A 25,900-nucleotide genomic window follows, 5' to 3' on the forward strand; every position below is an offset into this window, starting at 1 on the left:
AATCGGTTTTTGTCACCCAAAATCATGATCGATCTCCTATTTTGAGCACGCTCAACTTGTCTAGATGCACATTGAGCTAAGCTGTGCTTTTGAACTTACACAAAGCCCACGTGCACTTTCATCTCTCTATGCGATGGGACCATATCCGTATCAGACGCCATATAGTAAATCTCGGTCTTTCACGATAAGCCTCCCACGCACGGTGCACCATAGACAAAACTGCTGATTGCAGCGCGCAGTTTCTTTTCCAAAAACAGCCAATTTTTAATTCAAAATCGTGATCAATCCTAGTTTTCGAGCACGCTCATCTTGTTTAGATACACAATGTGCTAAGCTGCGTTTTTAGACTTGTGCAAAGTTCGCATTTCTCTCTCTGTGCGAGGGGACCATTTCGCATCCGCCATTTTGAATCTTGTTCGATAGCCTGTAACACTGCCCTGCTCCGCAGAGCTAAGGTTTAGAATGGGATGTTGAGTTGTGAAATAGGATTTGGAATGGCATGATGTGTTGTCAAATGAAATTCGGAAGAGCATGTTGAGTTGTGAAATAGGATTTGGAATGGCATGATGTGTTGTCAAATGAAATTCGGAAGAGCATGTTGAGTTGTGAAATAGGATTTGGAATGGCATGTTGTGTTGTCAAATGAAATTCGGAAGAGCATGTTGTGTTGTCAAATGAAATTCAGAAGAGCATGTTGAATTGTAAAATAGAATTCGGAATGGCATGTTGTGTTGTGAAATGAAATTCAGAAGAGCATGTTGAATTGTAAAATAGAATTCGGAATGGCATGTTGTGTTGTGAAATAGCATGTTGAATTGTAAAATAGAATTCGGAATGGCATGTTGTGTTGTGAAATAGCATGTTGAATTGTAAAATAGAATTCGGAATGGCATGTTGTGTTGTGAAATAGCATGTTGAATTGTAAAATAGAATTCGGAATGGCATGTTGTGTTGTGAAATAGCATGTTGAATTGTAAAATAGAATTCGGAATGGCATGTTGTGTTGTAAAATCAAAGTAGTAATTTTGGCATGGATTTGACACCATATACATACAACACGATGACGCCATGCCGGCAGTCGGCAAAGCGTCAACCAGCGAAACACAAACAAACAATGAACAAACAAATATCCATACGCCACCAATAGAATACCTGTTAGCTATGCTAACAATTATTCTGTAAAACAACACATTCAAATTTAACTACGAATTCTACAAACAAACGTGAGTGTGCAATGGGTTTGCCATCGTCACCTGAGATTGCCGACATCACGTTTCACGAATTAGAACTGAAAATCATACATGAACACACAACGAAAATATCACTGTGGTATAGATTCAGCGGCGATATTTCCTAATCTTTATTGGAACAGAACACGAAATCCACAAATTGATAACTGTAATTAACAAAATGCATCCTACTCTCACATTTTCATATAAAAGTTCTTCACACGAAATAACACATCTTGACCTAGTCATTTACAAAGGTCAACGATACAACAACGAAAACATACTAGACACTACAACGCACACAAAACCGACAGATACATTCCAGTTCTTACACAGAGAATCATGTCATCCAAAATCAACCTTCAAGGGCCTTATCAAAGGCGAAACATTAAGGTACATAAGGACATGCAACAACGAAGAGGACTTTAAAGGCGCCCTTCTCAATCCCTGGTTCTCGCATTAGCAAATATGTCAACAGCCCACTAACAGTTCGTCATTCTTTTGTTTTCCATAGAATATTTTATCAAGAAAATAATATTTATGTGAGATAAATCTGATAATTGAGTGGAGGCTTTAACAACAAAGTCAAAACATTTAATGAAAAATTTACTACAACGAGGATAAAATATCGAAGATTAATGCGGAAACAAATTACGCAACACTAAGAACACATTTAAATCACAAATAAACACACAATAATAATAATAGGCTGAGCCTGCCTCGCTACTCGCTACACAGAAGGTTGGGACCTCAATGCAAATCAACAGCATGAACACCAACACTGAACGTTGTGACTGCCATTAAAATGCACTTGTCTACAACACGGAACGTCGGGACCGCAATGCAAATCGACAGTAACTTAAAACGTAAATGGGACCGTGATTAAAATGCACTACAACCACAACACGGAAGGTTGGGACCACGATGCAAATCAGCTGCATGAACAGCAACACTGAATGTTGAGACTACCATTAAAACGAACAACAACACGGAACGTAGAGATCGCGATACAAATCATGGAGGTAGAGTCCTCCTTGATACAAATCGACAGCAACACGGAACGCGTCGTTGGGACGGCAATTAAATTGAAGAACAACGGGGAATACCGGACCACGAGGACCGCGATGCAAATCGACCGCAACATGGAATGTTGAAGACCGTGATTAAAATGCACAACACAGAACATCTAGACCGCAATGTAAATCAACTGCAACACCGAACCTTGTTGCCTCGATTAAAATGCGTATGTCTGCTATGTATAGCAAAAGTTTCAATTCTCGCGAGCGAGCGTTCCTATGCCCGCTGTACACTAGACAAAATGATGTCAAATTTATCGCGAGGGCTCGATTGCGTGTGTCTAAGTTTCAATTCTCGCGAGAGCCATTTATGCATGCTGTACACTAGACTAAATGACGTCAAATCTCTCGCGAGACTTGGCTCGATTGCAAATACGTACGACGGAAAGAACGCAATAATACGGAAGTAGACAGTTTTTGCGAATCGCCGAGAGAGAAGCGCAGATTAAACAAAAGACTAAAAAACCCACGTTTTTTCTTTATTTTACCATATTTTTAAACAAAAATCAGTTTCGCCGCTGTGGCAAATTAGGATCGATTTTTTTTCGCCACTTCGGATTTCGATTCGCATTGGCGAACGTGGCAAATGGGCAGCGCGAACAGTGTTTTGTTAGCGGATACCGGGCAGAGATAAGGCGGCGTTGGACCGCTATTCGATGTAAATGAACACACCTGTGACGTCACAGACGGCCAACCATTATCCCCGCTATGGGCGTGACCTGAGTGTCGCAAAATGACCCCATGAAAGCCGCGCATAGAAATATCAAAAAAATTAACACTTGCGCGTACTTTTAGGTTGCAATTCTGTTGCGAGTGTAATAGTATTGACCCCCTGGAAGATATTCAGTCACACGAACGGGACCATTTCACCAGACCTTTAAATACCGGTATAATAGTCGCGCCAGCGGCTTACTGACTACGCATGCGCTTATTCATAATATACTATGCGAGTAACCGGAAGTGTACCCTTCTTTCTCATGATGGGCGCCGCCATGTTTTTTTTTTTTGAGTACTCGTAAATAAACAAATACGAAACAAATTACTATGATATAACATGCCTTTTATAAAATATACCTCTTTTATTAGCCAGTAAATGTTATTATACACCTTGTCGCTGATACAAAGTATCGTTGATATAGATAAACGGAGAAAACTGTCGTGCATATGAACGGGGCATACGCAAAGAATGCTGGGATTGAATTATAGAAGAGCGCCCCCTGTGTCAATAATTAGATTCAAAAATTGCAAGTTTTTAGACGGAACGCTATAGTTTTCAGCTTTCAAGTGGAAGGTGGGCAGTGCGGTTACCATTGCAATGATAATTATTGCATAATACGTCCCTTGTTTAACGCCATAGGCTGTTATCATTGTAAAAATTGCCAATTTTTGTCCAAAATTTTTACACGCTACAGAAAATCTATACCTGCCCTGCTGCAGGGTTTGACGTCGTGTAAGTACGTGAACTGCTTTCATCAGAGGGAAACTGGGCATAGTTTTCATATAAACGTTTATGAAGTAACAATTACAGTTTATCATGAATCAATACAAATAACATTGCCAATCTTAACCCCTGGCGCGACACCAAGGGCTGAGCCCTATATAATATTATATGTACATGGACTACGGGTTAGCCTTCCAGTTCTGGCTATCCCTGATACGCCAACATGAGTATCGAATTTCATATGCAAGCAGGGACAGCGTTAGTACGAAATGTCAAAAAGACCTATGGATCACGTACTGACCTGACGAAGTCAGGTCCCGCGAGGAGTACGGTGCCCAGAGTACAGTGATTCGAGGTCAACGACTTGACGGTTACCTATATGTACCGTACACCTACCATCCTATGCCGTACGCGTACGGAAGAGTTTTCTATCCTCGCTGTCACCGAGAACTGTGCAGACGAATTTTACATTTGGCTATGAGACCCAGGGGGCGAGGTTTCACACACAGTATCATGAGGTTCAAGATTCCCGTCAACTTTAGCTGATCACTGCGTCTCCCAGATCCCGTGACCAGACAAGCAGCACGTAGACGAAGACACCCTGTACACCGGCAAACCGCCATTTTGAAGGTGGTCTCCCGGAAGTTGTTAATTGCGCATGTCCGCACACAGTGAATCCTTTTTTCTCGCGTGCTTTTTAGTCTAGTCTGGTAACTGCGAATATTTCAAACTTGTAAGTATGGTTATTAAATACTTGGTTAAATTCTAGCCACGTTCGCATCATGCAACTCTCTGATATTTTTAGCTTTACTTCCAAGTAAAATTGAACATCCAATGAAAGCGCCCTATGGTTCAACCAATCAGATTTCGTATGCTTTTTTCCATATTTACCCGCCTCATTGGGCTTGTCACTGAGGCGGGGACCAGCCAACAGGCAACTTGAACAAGGAATACGCGGCACAGCGCTGACAGTGAACGTGTCTGTACTTTCTTTAAAATGAAAACATGACATCCACAAATCCTGAAAAATATGATGAACGGAGAACATCGTAGAGGTCACTACGGTCATTATCTCTTCTTCTTCGAATTCGGAGACGTGTCTCGCAGTATTAGGGACGGACCATTAGATCTTGGGAGGGGGGGTGGTCAAAAACAGAAAAAAAAATTTCAGAGCAGAAAGTTAGGGAAAAAAAAATCTTCAAACTAGTTTGCAAAATAAAAAATAAATAAATAAGAAGACAAAGGCGTAAAAAAAAATCTGCAAAAGTCTTTAAAATTTTGAATTTTTTTAGATTTTACCGACAGAAAGCAACTTTCTGTATTTTTTAGTACATCCTCCCGGCACATTTTAAATTTTAATTTATACATTTAGAGTGACTGTATCCCTTATACTGGAAGTTGTGATTATCTTATCTTTTCAGGACTTTTGTATTCTGATCACTTGAAAATTACGAAATTATAGAACCTGTTTTCTACTTGTTTCCTGCGTACAAACCAAGCAGGTACACTAGGTAAAACATTGAAACTATGGTATGGTTGTCAAGACAGAAAGTTGTATTTGCCTTTTAAGATCAAGGTAAACAGATGCAGGCCACATCAGTTTCATTTTTTCACAGCATTTTATTGCAATGATGAATGCAAGAATGGGTGAACAAGTAGAAACACGTCAATAATGATAAAACAACATATCAAGTCATTATGTATTATTTTGCTTTTAAAAAGGCATTTTCGATTCTTTTTCTCAAAAAACAGCCTCAAAAAACAACAGCAACACATGTTTTAACATTCAACAATACACTACGTAGAATGCCATCTATCCAACAAATCCCAACACAAAAACACACAAAGAGTTGAACTTTGAAAGTTTCTCGATAGCAAATACTGAATAAATCTGCATGAATAATCGTTTTTGTGTAGCAAATTTCAAAGAAATTGGACAAGCCCTTTCAGAGAATACAGATTTTTGACCATGAATGGCATAAATTGCCCTAAAAAGACAAATATTGAAATTTTACCACATCTATACACATCCAATCAATTTGGACATGCTGCTATAGAGAAATAGATGTTTGATCAAAAAAGGGCAACAATTGCTCTAAAAACACAAATATGCTAATTTAACTATATTATTTAGCTTATTTTAGCTTCTCAGCTTGTCAAAATCAATTGTAAATCATGAGATATGCATGATGCTTGGTGGGGTAAATGTAGGCATTTCACCACGCAGTAGAAAGGGAAGCCAGGAAACCAAAATAGTCAATTTTCAAAACTATAGGAAGCTACTGAGGAGCAAGAAGACCATGTTTCAGAGGAAGATGTGTAATCCGAAAAAAATGTTCCCAAAGTGCCACCAAATAACACCATTTTTATCTCTATTTTTCAAAAGCTCCAACAGCAGGAGGGGGGACACCCTCCTCCTGACCTCCCCCCGCAAAAATACTCCCCAAGTGCCACCAAATAACACCATTTTAATCTCTATTTTTCAAAAGCTCCAACGGCAGGAGGGGGACACCCCTCCTGACCACCCCCCACAAAAATACTCCCCAAGTGCCACCAAATAACACCATTTTAATCTCTATTTTTCAAAAGCTCCAACGGCAGGAGGGGGACACCCCCTCCTGACCACCCCCCACAAAAATACTCCCCAAGTGCCACCAAAAAACACCATTTTAATCTCTATTTTTCAAAAGCTCCAACGGCAGGAGGGGGACACCCCCTCCTGACCTCCCCCCGCAAAAATACTCCCCAAGTGCCACCAAATAACACCATTGTAATCTCTATTTTTCAAAAGCTCCAACAGCAGCAGGGGGACACCCCTCTCCTGACCCCCCCCCCCCCCCCCCGTGACCGCTTGTGTGGCCGCTTGTGGTGCTTGGCACCACATCTTTGCCCTCTTTATCTTCAGACAGCGACGAACTAAAAAAAAATTATAAATCTGAAAATTTACTCTGAAAAAAAAATTTGCACAGCTAATCTCAATTGGAAAAAAAAATTTCAGAAATTTACAATAGTAAAAAAAAAAATTTCACAATTTCATTGTGACCACCCCCCCTCCCAAGGTCTAATGGTCCATCCCTTAGGCCTACATGTAATTTACTGGCCATCAGAGCAAAATATCCTTGGACAGCCCACAGTCACTCGTGATCTATTCAGCTCTGGGACTATTCGCCCCATAGACGTGAGACACAGTTTTGCAGCCAGTTGACACCTAGACAATTGCCTCCTCCCACTCTGACTTAAACTTTGTTATACGTCAGTTTACCCAATTTCTTTACTTTCACTACAATCTTCATGAAAACTCTTCGCCCATCAATTTTCTTGATCAAACAAAAAAGTCATAGAAATAGCTTTCATGTGATATAGGCCTATAATACTTGGGTAGAAATACACAACTTGCTGGCAAAATTCACGTTTGAAAAGAGGTCATCGCAAAGGTGGAAAACTACCGCGCCCCTGCTCAAGTTCAACGGTAGGAGCGCCGCCACTGTTTGGAGTGTGGCGTTTGGTGTTCATTCGATTCCACTTATGGAGTTCGCGCGCACCAGGAGACTGTCATATGGGAAAATTTTGACAGGTCACGTATATGCACTTCCGCATTGCGACGCAGGCCCTCTGTATGCTCTCTGTACTTACGTATCGTTTATAATCAAACCGGCGTGAAGCAATAAATAGGAAATCATGGAAATCAGGCTATGTGAAATGTAAATTTTGTTTAGAAACGAGCATTTAAACGTAGGGTTTGTGCGAGGTCGTCGGCGATTGAAATACGCAGTGAAAGAGTGTCGAGGAGTTCAATTTTTCGAGAGAGAGGGCCGCGGTAATGCCGGTTACCGGGTTAGCCAGATCATGGTCGACAAAACAGTGATGCAAAAATATTTTATACAGCGTTGTCTGAGCCCCCTTTTACTGCAAAATGTTACCATAGAAATGCATGTGTTTCATATATATAAATATATATATATATATATATATATATATATATATATATATATATATATATATATATATAATAATAGATTATATATATATATATATATATATATATATATATATATATATATATATATATATATATATATATATATATATATATATATATAACACGAATTACTTCAAATACAAAGTAATTATATCTGTTACAATATTATATCTGTTACTTAAGTTTCTTGCATACTTATTGCCATAAGGTTTATCTGATATTATTTTGTACTTGAAGTAATTTATAAAGCTCTGCTTCAACATTGAGCACTGTAATTTCTAAAGAGTGTATGTATGTATGTATGTATGTGTATGTGTATCTGTTTCTGTGTACATATGTGTGTGTTTAAAGTTGTGACCAAAGTTTTCTATGGTAGTCGTTCTAAAAGGCCGCTGCATAATGACGAAAATCATGTATTGTAGGCCTGATTGTTGATGACCCAACCCATCGCTTGTATATGAAGAACCTTTTTAATGTGGCCGATATCTGTCTTTTACAGAGAGCTGGCTAGGCTCTTTCGTCATCATATTACAGTGGAATTTGATCGAGTGTCCGTTTTGCCTTGCAGAGCTCGACAAGTCTACATGTTGCTTATCATTAGAAAAGTAAACATTTGCAACAAATTGAGTATTTGGTGTTAGATTACAGCGCACGCGGCGAACGTTTCCCAGACACTGTCTCGTCTACAATAATGACAGTCGTTTCAGCATAGGGGATTCAATCTCCGATGATGACGATGATGATGATTAAATATTTAAAAATGAAGATAAATAAACATATATTTGGACTCAGTAAATTTGTTGTTATTGTTGTTGTTATTGTTGTTGTCGTTGTTGATACTATTTGCAGAAAAGAACAAAGTATGCGCTGCAAATTTCAACACAGCCTAACTATACATGTGCGTCGCAAATTCAATACAGCCTAACTATACATGTGCGTTGCAAATTCAATACAGCCTAACTATACATGTGCGTTGCAAATTCAATACAGCCTGAATTTGCAACGCACATGTATAGTTAGGCTGCAACGCACATGTATAGTTAGGCTGTATTGAATTTGCAACGCACATGTATAGTTAGGCTGTATTGAATTTGCGACGCACATGTATAGTTAGGCTTGTTGAAATTTGCAGCGCATACTTTGTTCTTTTCTGCAAATAGTATCAACAACGACAACAACAATAACAACAACAATAACAACAAATTTACTGAGTCCAAATATATGTTTATTTATCTTCATTTTTAAAATTTAATCATCATCATCGTCATCATCGGAGATTGAATCCCCTATGGTTTCAGCATGCCACTCATGCACAACAAGCTTGACACCGCACTATAGCTATAGCACATCATCAAAGTTTTCTTTCAGCTACAGCTTTGTGTACTTTGATTTGGGAAATATAACTCAGACAAAACTCACTGGCATATTTTCGAGTGTCGGATCTATATCTCGAGGAAAGTCCTCAACATCAACCGGACTGACTCTCGGCGTTTTATTACAGTGAAACATTGTATTTTTTCAGCAAGGAAAAGAATATTTTGAAGGCAGAGAGATATCATCGTCCCCTCCATGCTAACCCGTTGCCGTGTATGATGCCGTCCGGGAAATTAAGTGCCAAAATACGGTGAATTATTTCAGAAACACTTGGTGTGTTATTCAATGGCGCCGGCACAAAATGTACCGTGTTGATTGAATTGCACTTGCCTGTGCAAAATCAACACTTTTCTTCAAGTCTATTTTGTAGCTCAGAGAAGTGTCAATTCAGAGAGAAGTGTCAATTGAGAAAGTTTCATTTAGCTGAGACAAAAGAGAAAGCGGGATTAAAGTTTCATTTAGGAGTGTTTAGCATTTTCTGGTTGACAATATTCAGTGTTGTATCGTGTCAAACTTGTTGATAGAGTAGACTGCACTCGCAATGCTACAGACTGCATGCTGAAGGAACTGTTGTCGTGATTGCTGACATCGAGAGGAGAAGAAAGGTTTTTTTTTAAAGAATTTACTTGTTTCTTCATAAAGTTCCCAATTTAAAGTAAACACCTAAAAGAAAACTGATGGTGTGCATGTAGTGCAGTGTTATGCTTGTTGTCAGTGACATGCTGAAACGACTGCAGTGATCGTGACGAGACAGTGTATGGAAACGTTTGCCGCGCGCTGTAATCTAACACCAACCAAAGACGAAGACTCAATTTGTTGCAAATGTTTACTTTTCTAATGATAAGCAACATGTAGACTCGTCGAGCTCTGCAAGGCAAACCGGACACTCAATCAAATTCCACTGTGTTCAACTTGTAACTCAATTTGTAATGCGTTGACCAAGGCAAGTGATGATGTATTCAATTAAAGAAAACCAAAAGCACTATCATTCAATACCGGGTTGGAGTGATGTTGTCAAAGAAGCATATACAGCAGCTTGTACAATGTTTCATCCAGGATGGCATAATCAGGGGGATTCCCCCTTTACCAGAACATTTACAGGGGTGATTTCACCAGTTCATGTGTTCTACTTGTATCTCTAAGGTGTAACTAGCACCATTTCATTGGGAGGGCCTCGCTCCCCTGACAAATGCCAACATGTCAACAGAGGGGGAATCCCTCTGTCTGGATGAAACACTGCAGGCCCTGCTTTACACTACATGGAGATCAGCTGGTAAATCAGGATTGGCCCGATTGTACAGCAAATGCGTAGTATATCTTTTACCCCTTCATCAGGAGTTAAAAGTCTGAGAAAGTTAGTATGTGGTCTTGTCCGTAAACTGTAATATACTGACAAAAGTTGTGCCTATTTTGTTACATCTATGTCTCATTGATGGACATCAGCCATATTTGTTTCACATTCTCATTGTATCTTTAACAAGGAATCATCCTCCATACTATTCGCTATTTATTTGATAATTTTACTTGTGTGTTACAGAAACCGACAGTTGGCAGTTCGATAGCTGATACACAAATATACTATTAATAGAATACTGATGGTAGTGATTTATCAATTGGTCAAATCACCCGAAAATGAATTACAGAATGTGAAAGAAGTCATAATCCTTTACGTATGATATCATGATTTATGTATGATTGACAAATAACACTGGAATTATGACAACACACAATATGATACCTTTCATAAATTTTATTATTTTGAATAATGTAACAATACTCAATGTATTTTTCACTCATAAAAAATTGTAAGTTAAAAAGTTAACGTGGAACAAGCAGTGGTAAAAAAGTTTTCACCTAATCAAAGCGAAATAAAATGTAAAGAGTTTCCATGCTTTCAATGGCAATTTAAAAGCACACTTTCAGAATGCAACATACCACTTCACAATATATCACTTTTGATGCTTATGTCAGTTGAAATTGTATGCGAATAATCAATTGTCAATGACTTTCAGGACAAAATTACTATTTTAATGAACTTTATGGGAAGCTTCAACATTATAATATTGTTTAGGACTTTCCATGAGTGTTATGGACCCTGCATAGTACCAATGTATTCTATTTGTCAGAATTGTGTGGCTGTATTTATATAAAGTCTTACAAATATCCTACATTAAAAAAGGCGGGTATTTGCTGGTACTGATTGACTACTGCATGGTAAATTTGCATAATTCACTTGTAACATGATGTGCTTAAACTTCAATCACATGAATTTTGTTCAGTTCATAACGAGTTTAGCTTCCTGTTGTGCTACTCATACACTCAATCTTACTAATATTGATGGTTACAATAATAGTTACAATAAATCAAATAGTTAATTCAGAGAAAATGATTTTTTGAGCAAAAATGCAAAAAAAACCCCCAAAAATACAAATATAAAAATTTTACCACAATTAGAACATATCTTACAAAGGCGAACCCCGGGATCATGCGTACCAAGTTTAAAAGCAATTTGATGAACACCTTACCGTATGATGAGAAGATTTTGACCCAAAAAAGGGAAAATTTATCGCAAAGACAATTTTCAAAACTTTAACCACAAGTTGAACAAATGTAACTAGAATCACCATAAAGAACCTGCATACAAATTTTCAACAAAATCTGGTACGTGGTTACAGAGTTTTAGCAATTTGCTTGAGTTTCCCTTTTTAATCATTTACAGCCTAGATGATAATTACACCTGACATTGTTGGCAACTCCTCAATTACACAGCTTGCCTGTTTCCTGTTCTGCTAACAGTTCAGTGCAACCAATGCTCTTTCCACAAGTTTCATGAAGATCAATCACTTGTTCTCTTTAGAACTGAACTTTGTGTTTCACATTTATGTCACTTCTTGTTTCTAATCGTGTTCCCATTTTGTAAATACATACTGTAGTGTTCTGGACGTAGCTATGTCAATCACGCATTTGAAGCAGAGCATGTGAAATACTTCATAGCTAAATATTTTGAGTCAGAGTGTACTACGTCTGAGCTATTTGAAAATACTGGACCACATAGGTAATACAACATGGTCATGGCTTACCATGCAAGAGTTTTCAGGTTGTATTCATTTTGTCTAAATACAGTGATGTACAAACAGACTAGAACTACCGTTACACAAGGAGAACAATGAAACATAGGGTCAAAGTCCCTGTAGCTACTTTAGGCATGGACAGTATAGAGGACGTACATAGCATAACACCAAATATATACTGAGTGCAGAGGTCCCTTGGCAATACAATGTAATGTTATGACAGAAGAATGTTTCATTACAGATCCATATTTACACAGACATTCATCAGTAGCAAGCATAGAAAACTGTCATTTATACCTACAGTGTCTTTGCCATCTGTCTCTGACACTAGGTGGACACTTATACAGGCAGTTTGACAAAAATGCTATCAGATGAGTAACTTTTGCAAAACAAAGTTATTGACAAAAAATGGTAAAACTTGTGTCAAAATACAAAATAGAAGATTTCATCACAATGTCAATATATCACACTAGGATGACCTATAGGAACCTGTATACCAAATATCAAAGCTATCAGACAAGCAGGTTTTAGAAACACACTTTTTGACCAAAAATGGCAAATATTGCTCCAATATTATAAAATTGTACATTTCATCATATTTTGAATATATTAAATGTTGATAACTTCTTTGAACCTGTATACTAAATATCAAAGCTATGACAATTATTTTTTTATGAAAAATATTTTTGACCAAAAATGACAAAAAATACCTTAAAAATACAAAATGCTTTTCAGCTAACTATTTCTTCATGTGGGGGAAGAGATGAAAGTCTGAGGGTGCTAGGTCAGGAGAGTATGGTGGGCACGTAGAATGAGTTTGAAGCCGCAGTCATGCACTGTTGCCATGTCAATGACTGACTTGTGAGGTGGAGCATTGTCCAGATGGAACAAGACACCTTTTCTCAACTTTCCCTCGTCGTATTTTTGTCAGCCTCCCGAAACTCCCTCAACTGGTTAGAATAGTACTCTCCATTGATAGTTTGTCCCTTTTCTAGGTTGTCATCTGAAGAGTTGAAATATATTCAAAGCAAGCTTCATTGATCTGGCATTGCTCCTTCATAGTTAGGCTCAAAACTTTTCACCCAACCCTCATATGTGCAAAATCTCTATTACTATACAAAGCTAATGTCTGCATCTTCAGGCTTATGCCTTTCCTTCTTGACACAAGACAACTGCTTCTTTGCAAAGTATCTCGTCTACATAGTCAACAGCCAATCTGAGTACAAAAAAGAAAAACATAGCAAGACAACTTAATATACCTGTGTAGTGTTTTGCAACAATGAAAATCTGATGTTTTGACGGGGGATGGTAAGAGGTGTTAAAGTGTATGATAAAATGCATTATTAACTTTCTCAAATCAATGTCTCTTCAAAATACTCTTACAACACATCAGCTGTACAGGAAATATGTTTTGTGAGTGCATAGTTACATCATCATTATTTCTCATTGCTCACAGAAATTGACTGAATGTTAAAATTCCCATTATCTTGATATCTACATGATTGCTGTGAGTATTGTTACAAGAGATTCATGCACTGTTTGTGAAAGTTTTGGTATAAGTGACAAGGATGATGGTCATTATGAGGTTTTATGTGGTATGAGAGAGACTCCATTCCCACGTGACAGGTGTATGACTCCGACTGGGCCAAATAGCAATACAGATATCCAATGTCATTGCTCAAACTGGTTCAGAATAGATCACACACTACAATCTTAGATTGATGAAGAACATGAATAAGTCACACCACTGTAGTGGATGGAGATGTGTTGAACGTCTCCATTCAAATGTGACAGGTGTGTGACTCCCAATGCTTCAAATGTAAGTTGATAGAATAAATTCCCATGTCATTGCTCAAACATGTACAGAATGTGTCATCAAGAAATAAAATGAAGGAGAACATTGGTAAGTCACACCATTATAGTGGCTGGAGATGCGTGGAGAGTCTCTCCATTCCCATGTGACAGGTGTGACTCCGAATGCTTCAAATGTAAGTAGATAGGATAAGATTCCCATATCATTCCTCAAACTTATTCAGAATAGCTCACTAAGAAATAAATTAAAAGAGAACATTTATAAGTCAAACGAATACAGTGACTGGAGATGTGTTGAGAGTCTCCATTCCCACATGACAGGTGTGTGACTCCGAATGCTTCAAATGTAAATTGATAGAATATAGTTCCCATGTCATTGCTCAAACTGGTTGAAAATAGCTAACTTAAAAATAAAATGAAGGAGAACATTTGTACGTCACACCAATATAGTAGTTTTAGATGTCTTGCGAGTCTCCATATCCACATGACAGGTGTGTGACTCCGACAGCTCCAAATGTCAATAGATAACTAAAATTCCAAAATGATTATTGAAACTGGTTCAGAATAGCTCACAAAAACATAAATGTAGGATATCAAGAATAAGTCACAGCATTATAGTAAGTGGCTGGAGATATGTTGAGACTCTCCATTCCCACGTGACAGGTGTGTGACTCTGAATGCTCCAAATGTCAATTGATACAACAAAATTCCAATGTCAATGCTCAAACGGTTTCAGAATAGGTCACCAAGAAAGAAAATGAGAAAAACATGATATGCATAAGTAATGCATAGTGGTTGGAGATATGATGTGAGTCTCTCCATTCCAATGTGACAGGTGTGTGACTCCAAAAGCTCTAAATTTCAATCGATACAACAAAATTCAAATGTAATTATAAAAAGTGGTTCAAAATACATCAGGAAACCATAAAATAATAGAAGATGTTATAAGACACACAAATATGGTGGTTAGAGCTGTGTTGAGAGACTCTCCATTCCCAAACGACAGGTGTGTGACTCCAAATGCTCCAAATGTCAATCAATACAACAAAATTCCCATGTCAATGCTCAAAATGATTCACACTATGTCACCAGGAAAGAACATGAAGTTCAACATTGACAGATAATGCCATACCAGTGATTAAAGAAGTTTTGCGAGACTCTTCATTCCCACGTGACAGGTGTGTGACTCCGAAAGGTCTAAACTACAATGGTTACAACAAAATTCAAATGTAGTAATTTGAAGGGGTTCAGAATAGGTTAGGAAAACTTAAAAGATAGGAGAAGATGTGTCAAACACAAAATATTGTGGTTGGAGCTGTGTTGAGAAACTCTCCATTCCCACGTGACAGGTGTGTGACTCCCAAAGGTCTAAATGAGAAAGATGCAACAAAATGAAAATGTGATAATTAGCAGGGTTCAGAATAGGTCAGGAAAACTTAAAAGATAGGAGAAGATGTGTAAGACACATGATATTGTGGTTGGAGCTGTGTTGAGAAACTCTCCATTCCCACGTGACAGGTGTGTGACTCCCAAAGGTCTAAATTACAAGTTAAACAACAAAATTTAAATGTGATAATTTAAAGGGATAGGTGACAAAAACTTAAAAGATAGGAAAGATGTGTCAGACACAAAATATTGTGGTTGGAACTGTGTTGAGAAACTCTCCATTCCCACGTGACAGGTGTGTGACTCCCAAAGGTCTAAATTACAAGTCATAAAACAAAATTCAAATGTGATAATTTAAAGGGGTTCAGAATAGGTGAGGAAAACTTAAAAGATAGGAAAGATGTGTCAAACACAAAATATTGTGGTTGGAGCTGTGTTGAGAAACTCTTCATTCCCACATGACAGGTGAGTGACTCCCAAAGGTCTAAATTACAATGGTTACAACAAAATTCACATGCAATAATTAAAAAGGGTTGAGAATAGGTCAGGAAACATAAAAGATATGAGAAGATGTGTCAGACACAAAATATTGTGGTTGGAGCTGTGTTGAGAAACTCTCCATTTCCACGTTACAGGTATGTGACTCCCAAAGGTCTAAATTACAAGTGATACAACAAAATTCAAGTGCAATAATTAAAAAGGGTTCAGAATAGGTCAGGAAAACTTAAAAGATAGGAAAGATGTGTCGGACACAAAATATTGTGGTTGGAGCTGTGTTGAGAAACTCTCCATTCCCACGTGACAGGTATGTGACTCCCAAAGGTCTAAATTACAAGTGATACAACAAAATTCAAGTGCAATTATTAAAAAGGGTTCAGAATAGGTCAGGAAAACTTAAAAGATCGGAGAAGATGTGTAAAACACAAAATACGGGGTTGGAGCTGTGTTGAGAAACTCTCCATTCCCACGTGACAGGTGTGTGACTCCCAAAGGACTAAATTACAAGTGATACAACAAAATGAAAATGTAATAGGTCAGCAAACATTAAAAGATAGGAGAAGATGTGTAAGACACAAAATATGGGGGTTGGAGCTGTGTTGAGAAACACTCTTTTCCCACATGACAGACAGCCACATGAAGATTGTGACTCCTATTGATCTCTATATCAATTGAGAGACAAAAGTCCCATGTCATTTATGAAATTGCCTGGTACGGTACAGCTTTGACTGCAGTATCATGACAAGTTAGACATTGAGGAATTCCAGCCTTATATTGGAAGTAGATGTGAGGAAAATCTTAGTATAAGTACTAGAGGTACTTTGGTGACTCCAAATGCTGTTAATTTGAATTGATGAATGAAATTATTAGAGGAAACTGGTTTGTAAAAACAATGATGGTTGAAAAATTTGGGCCGACTCGCAGCGATTTCGAAGCTGTTATCCAATTGGGTGGCTGAATCTTACCAATATAATGAAAACAATACAAATAGACTCCCTAAGTGGCTGTGAATAGTGACAATCGACCAATCAGATATAACGTACCTTGCAAACACGCTGCGAGTCAGCCGAAAAATTTAGACACCCCTTCCAATACTTAATTAGTATGTTTACGACTAAGATATAATGAGGGAAAATATAAGCATAATATGATATAAACTTTTCAAAACAGCAATTGATTTACATTGTTAAGGAGCATCCTTCACTGTGTAAGAAGAGTTTGGAACATGCAAGTTTGTGGACTGAAAATGACAAAAATTTGCTTGAATCGGCAATTTACCAATCCTTTTTGACTGCTAGTAAAAATAAGAAACATTTACACAACATTTTTGTAAAAGACTTTCCACAGCAAAGAACATTGACAATAAAGAGAAACACATGTACATTTAGCTGCCTACCTCCACATGGTATCGATGGATTTATATGGGCTGATATGTGTTTTTTTATTCTCCATGGGTTAGCAGTAGGTTGGAACATCCTTTGCGGGCAAATGGTGCAGAACATTTCGCCCTGTCCAGAGCTCATTATGCTATCAGCATTATTCCTCTTTGTTATTGAAGTATGCATCCTAAAGTGAGACAAAATATTTGAATATAAAATGATGCCTTTCTTTACCTTGATTAGCCAACATTCATGAATGAATTATGCAGCAGTCAATGTGATCCCCTGGGAAACCCACCTCGGGCTACAAGGGACAAATTCAGGAGATTAGACCGCATTTGCCATGAAACTGTGCCAGAGCAGGTGGGACAATTGCCTCATATTGATCCCCATAGTCACTTACATGGACTTGCACACAATTTAAAAATGCCCCTCCCATTGAGTGGAGAATTTACTTGTATTACGTGGGGATTTTCCATATTGTCTTGCCCCAGGGTTGGGATATTTGACAAATTTCATAAGACTATTTCCAAAGCCCCACTATGCCCCAAGATAGGGAGGGTGGAGGTTGACGTTGACTGCCACATTACCTTTTGTTTTGTTAACTTCAATTTAGATGTCTTTGAGACACAGCCCCCAAAATGTGAAAGGCATATATGCATGAACCTTTCTCGATCCATGGATTACGCCAAGCACAGCTCGTACCTGTAAATTGCACTCCGTCCATGGTTCACTGACGATGGTCGTACAGTGAGCACAATAACTCCTTTTTTCCCTATCTCCAGCCGGCGATCAAGTAGTAAATCAGTAAGTACATACGCATACACTGCCCTCGCACGATTTGCTATGAGTCGGTTTAGCGTGCTGCAACAGTTGTTGCGTGTTATTCCCTTCTGTTACAAGTCTATCACAAATGACTGATAAAAAATGATACTCACTTTGTGCTCATGCACTTTCTCTACCAACAAATACGGTGGTTTGAACCGGCTTCGAACTCACAACACAACAACAGTCGGATGCAGCATTCGAGATGTACGAACAGCGATTATTTGAGGGATACGCTTGCGCAAAAGCCTGGCCTATGACCTTTGATGTCATATTCAGTGACTAAACGTGAGCATTCCCACATGACACATTCCATTTCCCAGGTGACAGGCTCCCTGTCGCGCGCATTAACCCTATCACTGTGTCTGCTGTGTATACATGTGGTCAGCCGCCAGCTCGTAGCTGAGGACAACCACAATCGGACCGCAGCCGCAGTGCTGTAACTCGAGGTTTTGCCTGGGTATGTTTGTCGGACGGAATTTGGTTTTGCCGTCCCACTAACATACGTACCCAGTCGGACTCAGTCACTTGTGATCTATTCCGCTCTCGGACTATGCGCCCCATAGGCGTGTGTACATATATATGCCTGAGAAAAAGAAGGTCAGAAATCAAATGGCTATTTCGTATAGGGATTATGCCACCATGTCATCTTCGACGTTCGATTTTACTGTGAAAAGTAGCATCTATCATCTAACCGTCGATCGTTCCCAATCATTCTCAAAAATCATACCTGGTACTGAATTTGCTTCAAAAACGCTCGATTCGTTTGATTTTCGGCCGAATTTCTCAAGCATATGTACACACGTTTATGGGCGCATAGTCCGAGAGCGGACTATATCACAGGGGACTGTGACTCGGGCAAGAAACCTCGAGCTACAGCACTGCAGTCGACAACCAGGACTATTCTCGGAAAGTTCAGGGCCATAATAAATAACGGTACCCCCGGGGAAGATACAATTTTTTTTATCAGAATGCCATGCCTTGAACATGTCATTGCTCTGAGGACTCTGTTGGAGTACTGCCATAAGAAGTCCCTTCACGAGGGGTGTATAATAACACTGCATGCAAATAACTTGTGTTTTTCCAATGTTTTATTTCACGAGCGCGGCCTTTAAATTGTTTCTCGGTGGTGGAAAGTGATGATGATGATGATGATGGTGGTGGTGGTGGTGGTGGTATGTGTGAAGGGTGTTGTTGGTTCTAATTTGCGATATTTGCTGTAGTTTTGGGCAGTGAAAAGTCATAATTTCTTCTCATAATTCTCCTTATCCCCTTACGTACGCCATTTTCACGAAACATTAACTGGGCAGTGAATTTAATGAATGTACGGTAATAGATCTGAAACATTATCGCGATGACTTTCAATTGCCTTAGCGAAAACATTTGATAATGTTACATTTATAAGTCCTAACTTCAGAATAAAATGCCATGAATTTTACTTACAGTACTAAAATTTCACTGTGCTATCACTCAGGCTGCATTAATATTTTCATGTTACCACAATATTGTTCACTAACTACAGAACAAGACGATTCTATGATCTTAGGCCTATACATGATGGCGATCATATCCCTATTTACTCATAGGCCTACACGCATATGCTTGAGTGAAATTTGCTGTTATTGGGAAAAAAATAAACGTGATTATATATTTTATCATTCATTGGCCAACGGAAATCAATCGGAGCTGCATGATGGCATAGGCTGTCAATTGTGAAACTCGGCAGTACCCGAAACTCTGTGTAAACCAAGTTTCATGTAGTTTCTAAAATCACATTTGAAAAACAAAGCATGACATGAAATATACCCGGTTTCAATCAACTATTTCATTTATTTTATAAATTTTCACAGCCTTGAATTGCAAGATTTCGGACTTTTTTACACTGGTATCAAAGTTCTAAGACTAATGGGCTTATTACAATTCACAGTCTTTTCCAACTCGTCCCTGTTAGTTTTAGCCATGTTTACTGAAGCAGGGTTGAGTTTCCGTCAAGTCATCGATGATAATACGCGCACATTTTGAAATTTTCTTCAATCTGTAGATGCGTTCGTCCAGTGCTTCCAGATATTCTGGCGACGTATCAACCTTGAAGAACGACCGTTGTTCGGTTGATGGTAGCTCAGCGGCATCTGAAACAAGAAGTTTGGGAATCTTTTTCTGTATTTTGGGTAAACACAAGAATGACAACGCAACTCATTGCGGGCGAGAGTGGCTAGACGAAAGGTCTGTTTCGATTATCGTACGCTAATTCACACTAACAATATTTCACGGTCAAAGTCATTTGACGTGATTGAGACTAAATCACCGCCCAGATTTGTTTTGTACATGTGCAAAACGTGCTTTTAGCAAGAGAAACCTCAAGCAACCCGTTTCTGCAAGTAATCGCGTTTTGGGAAACTCAAGTCATAGTTCAAGTTCGTTGTCGTATTTTCACATTGCTTGCAATCTTTCGTTCAGGGGATGAGGTTAAGGACAGACGCACTTAGTTTCGTATGCCATGCATACTGGGCTGCAAAAGTTACATTTTTGAAAAGAATAAGAAAAAGAATAAGTAAAGAGAGAACAACGAACAATAAGAGTTGTGTTTCCGATATGGAAATAGGAAAAGCGGGGACGTCTACGTGCAGCGGTATTCCCGAGACGCAAAGAAAAGTACTATGATAATATTTTTCTTTTGAGAACTGCATACACGTAATTCTACATTATCTGTCGTGTGTTGCAAGCGAACGTAGAGAAAAAATGGGCTCACGTGGCTAGTCTATATCGACCTACTCGCGGATGAGAAACTGGATGTGTTTTTCTTTTTTTGCCTCATCAAATTCCTTTATAAATCGTTCTCAAGACCCATTGAATCAAGAGCCCAACAGATGTCTCTACTCTAATTAGATTGCCATCGAAGGATTTGTAAAGCTCGCCAACTGAGGGCGCACCGATTCTGTATTTGCATAGCCTAAGGTATCGTGAAAATTATGAATTATAACCTTTTTGTAAATAACGTACCACACCTTTTGATAGATCAATCAAAGGTTTTTGGGCTGTACGATTATTTGTTCCATTTATGATATTGGCTGCACATTGTCTGATAATCCGAAGAGACTCAACGCTAAGTTTTCCGGGGTTGAAGAAGGGTGCTGAAACATTTTCGTCTGGGGCCAGAGGCGGTTGCAGTATCGGTGAATCTGAAAGGGATTCAAAGTATGCATTCCGTCATCACACGCTCTATGACGTCAACGATGTCAATCAGGAGATGCGATGATCAAAGCGGGACATATCTCCCTAGATTACCATTATCACAGATTACCATGGTGATATAGTTGATCTACACAATGACACTTTTCACAGAGTCTTCAAGTCATTTCTAACTTCCAGATTTGCAGAGAGCACGAAAGCACTTTATTAAATGCCTTGTATATCGAACGTCGCGCAATAGGATTCGATGGTAACTTGCTGATGACGTCGGGGCGACATAGTAATCGTACCTCGTTTGACTGAAGGTCAACCGGCACAACTAGTATTTTCAAGTTGACAATTCGGGATTTAAAAATGATCAAATTATATGTTTTACATAGGAAATACTGTTTTTACAACATTATGCATAGAAATGCCATCACCACACATCAGTGATTCAATGAGCCATTCGATGATGAAAATAGTTGTATTTTTTCAACAGGTTTTCGTTTATCACGGAAGTTAAGCATACGGTTGTCATTTTTATGTAAACCAAAAAAAATGGAGTGAAAACTATGTAAGAGTGGCATGTAATAAAAACATCATATCCCAAATAAGGTACTGTATACCCTCGAGACAGGAGACCGTTTGCCCGATGTCAGGAGGGCAAATGGTCATTTACAATACAGAAAGGCAGTGGTACAGGGGATCTGTGTGATTGTCAGACAAAGTAACATCAGCGGCTTACCTTGTGCGTTGAGTTTCGTTATTCCCATCCTGATGTGACGTTGTCGTTTCATCGGTGGGCTGACGACAAATCTGTTCAAGTTATCCCCCAAGTCTCGTGAAGCGTACGCAATTGATGTCGAGTAATCTGGTAGCTTTGGCCTCACTTTTACCATAGTTGGGAGATTTGGATTTCGCAGTTGGTTTTCTAGAAGAATTAAAAGAAGAAAAATACAAGATGCCACAGCATATACGTTTGAAGAAACAATCAAACACATAATCAAACAAAAACAAAACGAGCAAAGATTGTCAAACAAATAAATAGGAAAATAAAACAAATAGAGACAACACTAAATATTGCGTGAATTTCATTCTTTCAGTTCTTACTTTCTGACAAACATACCTGAATTGCCTCTATTAATTTATAAGGTTTAGGCCCTAAAGGGTTAATATTCTTAATTTCAAGCAACTCTTTGTGCACATGCGCCATTCAAGTCCCCAAAATACCGTCTTATCTGGTAGGAAGTTTGGCAGCAAGGCATTGCAAACCTGTCTGTCTTCAAGACAGAGGGGAAGGTAGAAGTTGTCTGCTTCCAGAAATGAAACCGAAAAAAAAATACCAGCAAATCTGTAAGCGACATTAATTTGTGTTGTTGGAAAGTGAGAGTAACATTAAGACAGGCAACTCATCACTCGACTAAAGAATCTTAAATCATCATGATACAAACCAGCATTAGTTCTTCGTTTGTTGCGTTTTAGAAGTTCCGGTTTAAGGTACATGTTAGAGCCATCGGGACGTCCACTTGTCTGTGACTTCATAGATTTAGGTCCTCCAACCAACACAAAGTGGCCGAGATAGATGATACCGTGACGACGGGGTTGTAGTTTTGCTGACGCTTGTGAGATAAATAAAAATCAAATATTAATTGTTGTATATGCACCGTGATAGACACTTGTCTATTTTGCTTATTGAAATCATACCAAGCTAAGTGTATTGACTTCAAACAGGCTACACGATTGCCTACAATCCATGTTAGATAATTTCCACAAGTCTGGATAACTTTTAAAGGCCGGAAGCTGTAACTTTTGACGATTTCTTTTTGCTCTAATTCTGTTTTTAAGATCAACCACAGTTTCTTTTTCTTAAGTCACACCACATTAGCTTGTCTGGCTCTAAGTAAATGTCCAAGTTTGTTATCCATTTGATTAATTTGCATTGCCATTGTTGACCACTAGTGAATTCTGGTCCGGACCAGGATTCAAATGCATTGACGCTGTGTTTGCAAGCTAAATTTTAGGACAAAAGCCATCAATGGACACTGGAACCAAAAATAATGAAACAAAATCAACTTTTCTATCAAATGATGTCATATCCGGTCATGTACATATTAAAGTTTCCAGCTGACGGGTAGTGTGTGCGTACCGCGTGCACTGCAGACGACGACGTTGTTTTGCCCGTGACTTGGTAACGAAATGTCGTGGGGCACATGCGTAGATCACGTGATTGATATTGAAGAAATCTGAGAAAGCAGCAACTGGCCCTTTAATCACTGGACGTCTTATCAGGGCAAAACGAAACAACATACTCGGGAATAGTATTCTTGGCTAAATGACAAAATACACGCTGCTTTCATATGGAAATATGATTAAAAAATGTACACACACACACCACACACACACACACACACACACTAATATATATATATATATATATATATATAGAGAGAGAGAGAGAGAGAGAGAGAGAGAGATAGATAGATAGATAGATAGATAGATAGATAGATATGTGTGTGTGTATAATGTGTTAATAATACAAAAACATAAAGAATGAATAAACAAAAATAATAATACACACCAACAAACACAGAGCTGTATTTTATTTGCTGTACGATACAACGGCTATGAAGATAAGTATTTCCAATTGACCGGAACATATGTCACATTTTGTTCTAACACTTTTAATTTCTAGTACAGCGCAGAGAAGGTTTTTGGATACTGTGCATAGAATAAACTGGCGAGATTTAATTTGTAGTTTAGTTTGCTTTATACACAGCCATTGCCAGTTATGAATAAACTAGTGCTATTTTCCTGCAAGTTGATATTGCCCCATATACCTGTTTCCCTTCGAGGAGATCTCGTTCTACTTTTTACAGAAGTCCAGGTATTTATTAAAGTTTTTCTGGTGTCCTGTGGGATGTCGTGTAAATGGAAATTTTGGTTGGGCCGTGCAGCTTCGCCGTCGTCGCTTTTCCTTGGTTCTGTTCTTTCGTCGCTTCCATCATGCTGATCCCAGATCCACTCGAAGAACAATAATGAAATGTCTGCCAATAGCAAACCGGGTAGCAGAGAGGGATGACTTAACGAACAGATGCTCACAACAGCTAACACACAGCGAAACACCGATAGTCTATCCATCCAGTGTGTAAACTATGGCGACAAATAAGTCTTTGGACATGGTGCCTTGGCTGCGATGAAATTGAATCATGTAGTGACATCCGGTTTTCAGCCTTTTATCTTTCTTCTTTCATTTTTTCATCATTTTTCCAGCCCTACAAATCGCGCGTCAGGTTATTTTTCTCGGGCCTCGAACGTCACGAGCAGAAAGCTTCTCGAACGCGTTAGTTACCACAGCGCTAGGCCTGGCGCGTTGTAACCAAGTAGGCTTAAATTTTCTGAAAAAACTTATGACATTGGATGCCTATTCTTTGAAAGAGAGTATAATAGTCTAGAAAATGCAAAATAATGTTTCAAACAAATGGGTCAAACTCGAAATTCGAATGGACAACAGTACAAATAAAAACGTAGATCATATAGTGTAGCCAAAGCAAGGGACGATGTACCTATGGGGCAGGAGACCATTTGCCCTCCTGACCTTTGGCAAATGATCACCTACCTTCAGGTATAGTCCCTTGTGTTTGCTATAATTTTTTTATTACATACCTTTCTTACATAATTTCCACTCTAAATTATTGGTATAAATGCAAAGGGTAATCATATTTCTTTCCCCGATAGATGAAAGTCCGTATATTTATAGAAATATTTTCATCATCAAATGGCGCATGAATATATTCGAATCACTGTTATGGGGTTTACAGATATTCATCCACAATATTGCTAAGCCCGGGTTTTTCCTAAAACATATAGTTCACTCATGTGTAACACATGGAGTTTGCTCATTTTAAAGCCGGAATTTGTCAAACTGAAAACAGTTCCTGTCGCTTTCAGTCACAAAGAATTACTTGAAATACTTTATCTTCTAGTGCTATTACTAAATACTTCTTGTAATGAACAATGTAGAACAGGATTTATGGACAATTTGTTCAATTGTACTTATTTTTATTTTGATAATTAAACATGATAAAGGTTTTCCTAATTCATTTTTTAAAATTTTAATTTAAAAATTGGTGTAAGTTTGCAGACTTAGCATTAGCGCCAGTATGTTTCATACAACTATTCTCATTTATAGTTATTTGCGTAAATTTCGGCTCCATACATTAAGATCGAAGAAATTAGTTGACCAAGAAGTTTAACTTAGTGATACGGATATTTTTTGTTAATCAGAATAGTGAAAAAAGATGAGAATAAAGCTTTGAGTGCTTTATATATGGTGGTATGGTTCATTTTGAATTTTGGTTAAAAATGTTACGATTTCAGACGCGAAGTTGAGACGATTGTTCAGTAGTCTCGGCAGCATAAACGTTACAAGAACGTGTCAGTAAAAACTTGAAAAAATTATTTGAAAAACGCTCAACAAGAAATTGAAAAATAGTTGTTGTTGTTCGATCGCCGTCGCTGCCTGTAGAAGCTCTTCATCGGTGAGTTCATCGAGCTGAATCTGACTAAAATTTAAGAATCGAAATCAAAGTAGACCAGTCAAACCTGATTGGGAGTTCAGCTCTCAAGCTGGTATTTCGAAATTAGCCTAGCTTCCAAATG

At 38.4% G+C, this 25,900-nt stretch overlaps 1 protein-coding gene and 1 long non-coding RNA gene across 2 annotated transcripts; both read right to left on the minus strand.

Annotated features, from left to right (window-relative positions):
- Window positions 1–10,834: 10,834 nt before the first annotated feature.
- Window positions 10,835–18,312, minus strand: LOC139118658 (uncharacterized). The gene is made up of 3 exons (XR_011548773.1): window positions 18,184–18,312; window positions 17,263–17,432; window positions 10,835–13,386 (listed from the first exon to the last, which is right to left on the minus strand). It is a non-coding gene; the product is annotated as an uncharacterized lncRNA (long non-coding RNA).
- Window positions 18,313–19,924: 1,612 nt separating this feature from the next.
- On the minus strand, window positions 19,925–22,165 carry LOC139118243 (uncharacterized). Its single transcript, XM_070681521.1, has 3 exons — window positions 21,987–22,165; window positions 21,076–21,249; window positions 19,925–20,199 (listed from the first exon to the last, which is right to left on the minus strand). Exons 1-3 carry the CDS (start codon window positions 22,138–22,140, stop codon window positions 20,024–20,026), a joined length of 504 nt encoding a protein of 167 aa, XP_070537622.1. The 5' UTR covers window positions 22,141–22,165; the 3' UTR covers window positions 19,925–20,023.
- Window positions 22,166–25,900: the final 3,735 nt, after the last annotated feature.

This window comes from Ptychodera flava, chromosome 19 (assembly GCF_041260155.1).
Source record: "Ptychodera flava strain L36383 chromosome 19, AS_Pfla_20210202, whole genome shotgun sequence".
Taxonomy (NCBI): Eukaryota; Metazoa; Hemichordata; class Enteropneusta; family Ptychoderidae; genus Ptychodera; species Ptychodera flava.

What these genes read in the sequence shown, in the direction of transcription:
- LOC139118243 (XM_070681521.1), bottom strand. Translation starts at nt 22,140, where the DNA reads ATGGTAAAAGTGAGGCCAAAGCTACCAGATTACTCGACATCAATTGCG. An exon ending in AACGAAACTCAACGCACAAG is followed by an intron (nt 21,250 to 21,986) that starts GTAAGCCGCTGA and finishes AATCCCTTTCAG; the next exon opens with ATTCACCGATACTGCAACCG. An exon ending in TTTGATTGATCTATCAAAAG is followed by an intron (nt 20,200 to 21,075) that starts GTGTGGTACGTT and finishes TTCTTGTTTCAG; the next exon opens with ATGCCGCTGAGCTACCATCA.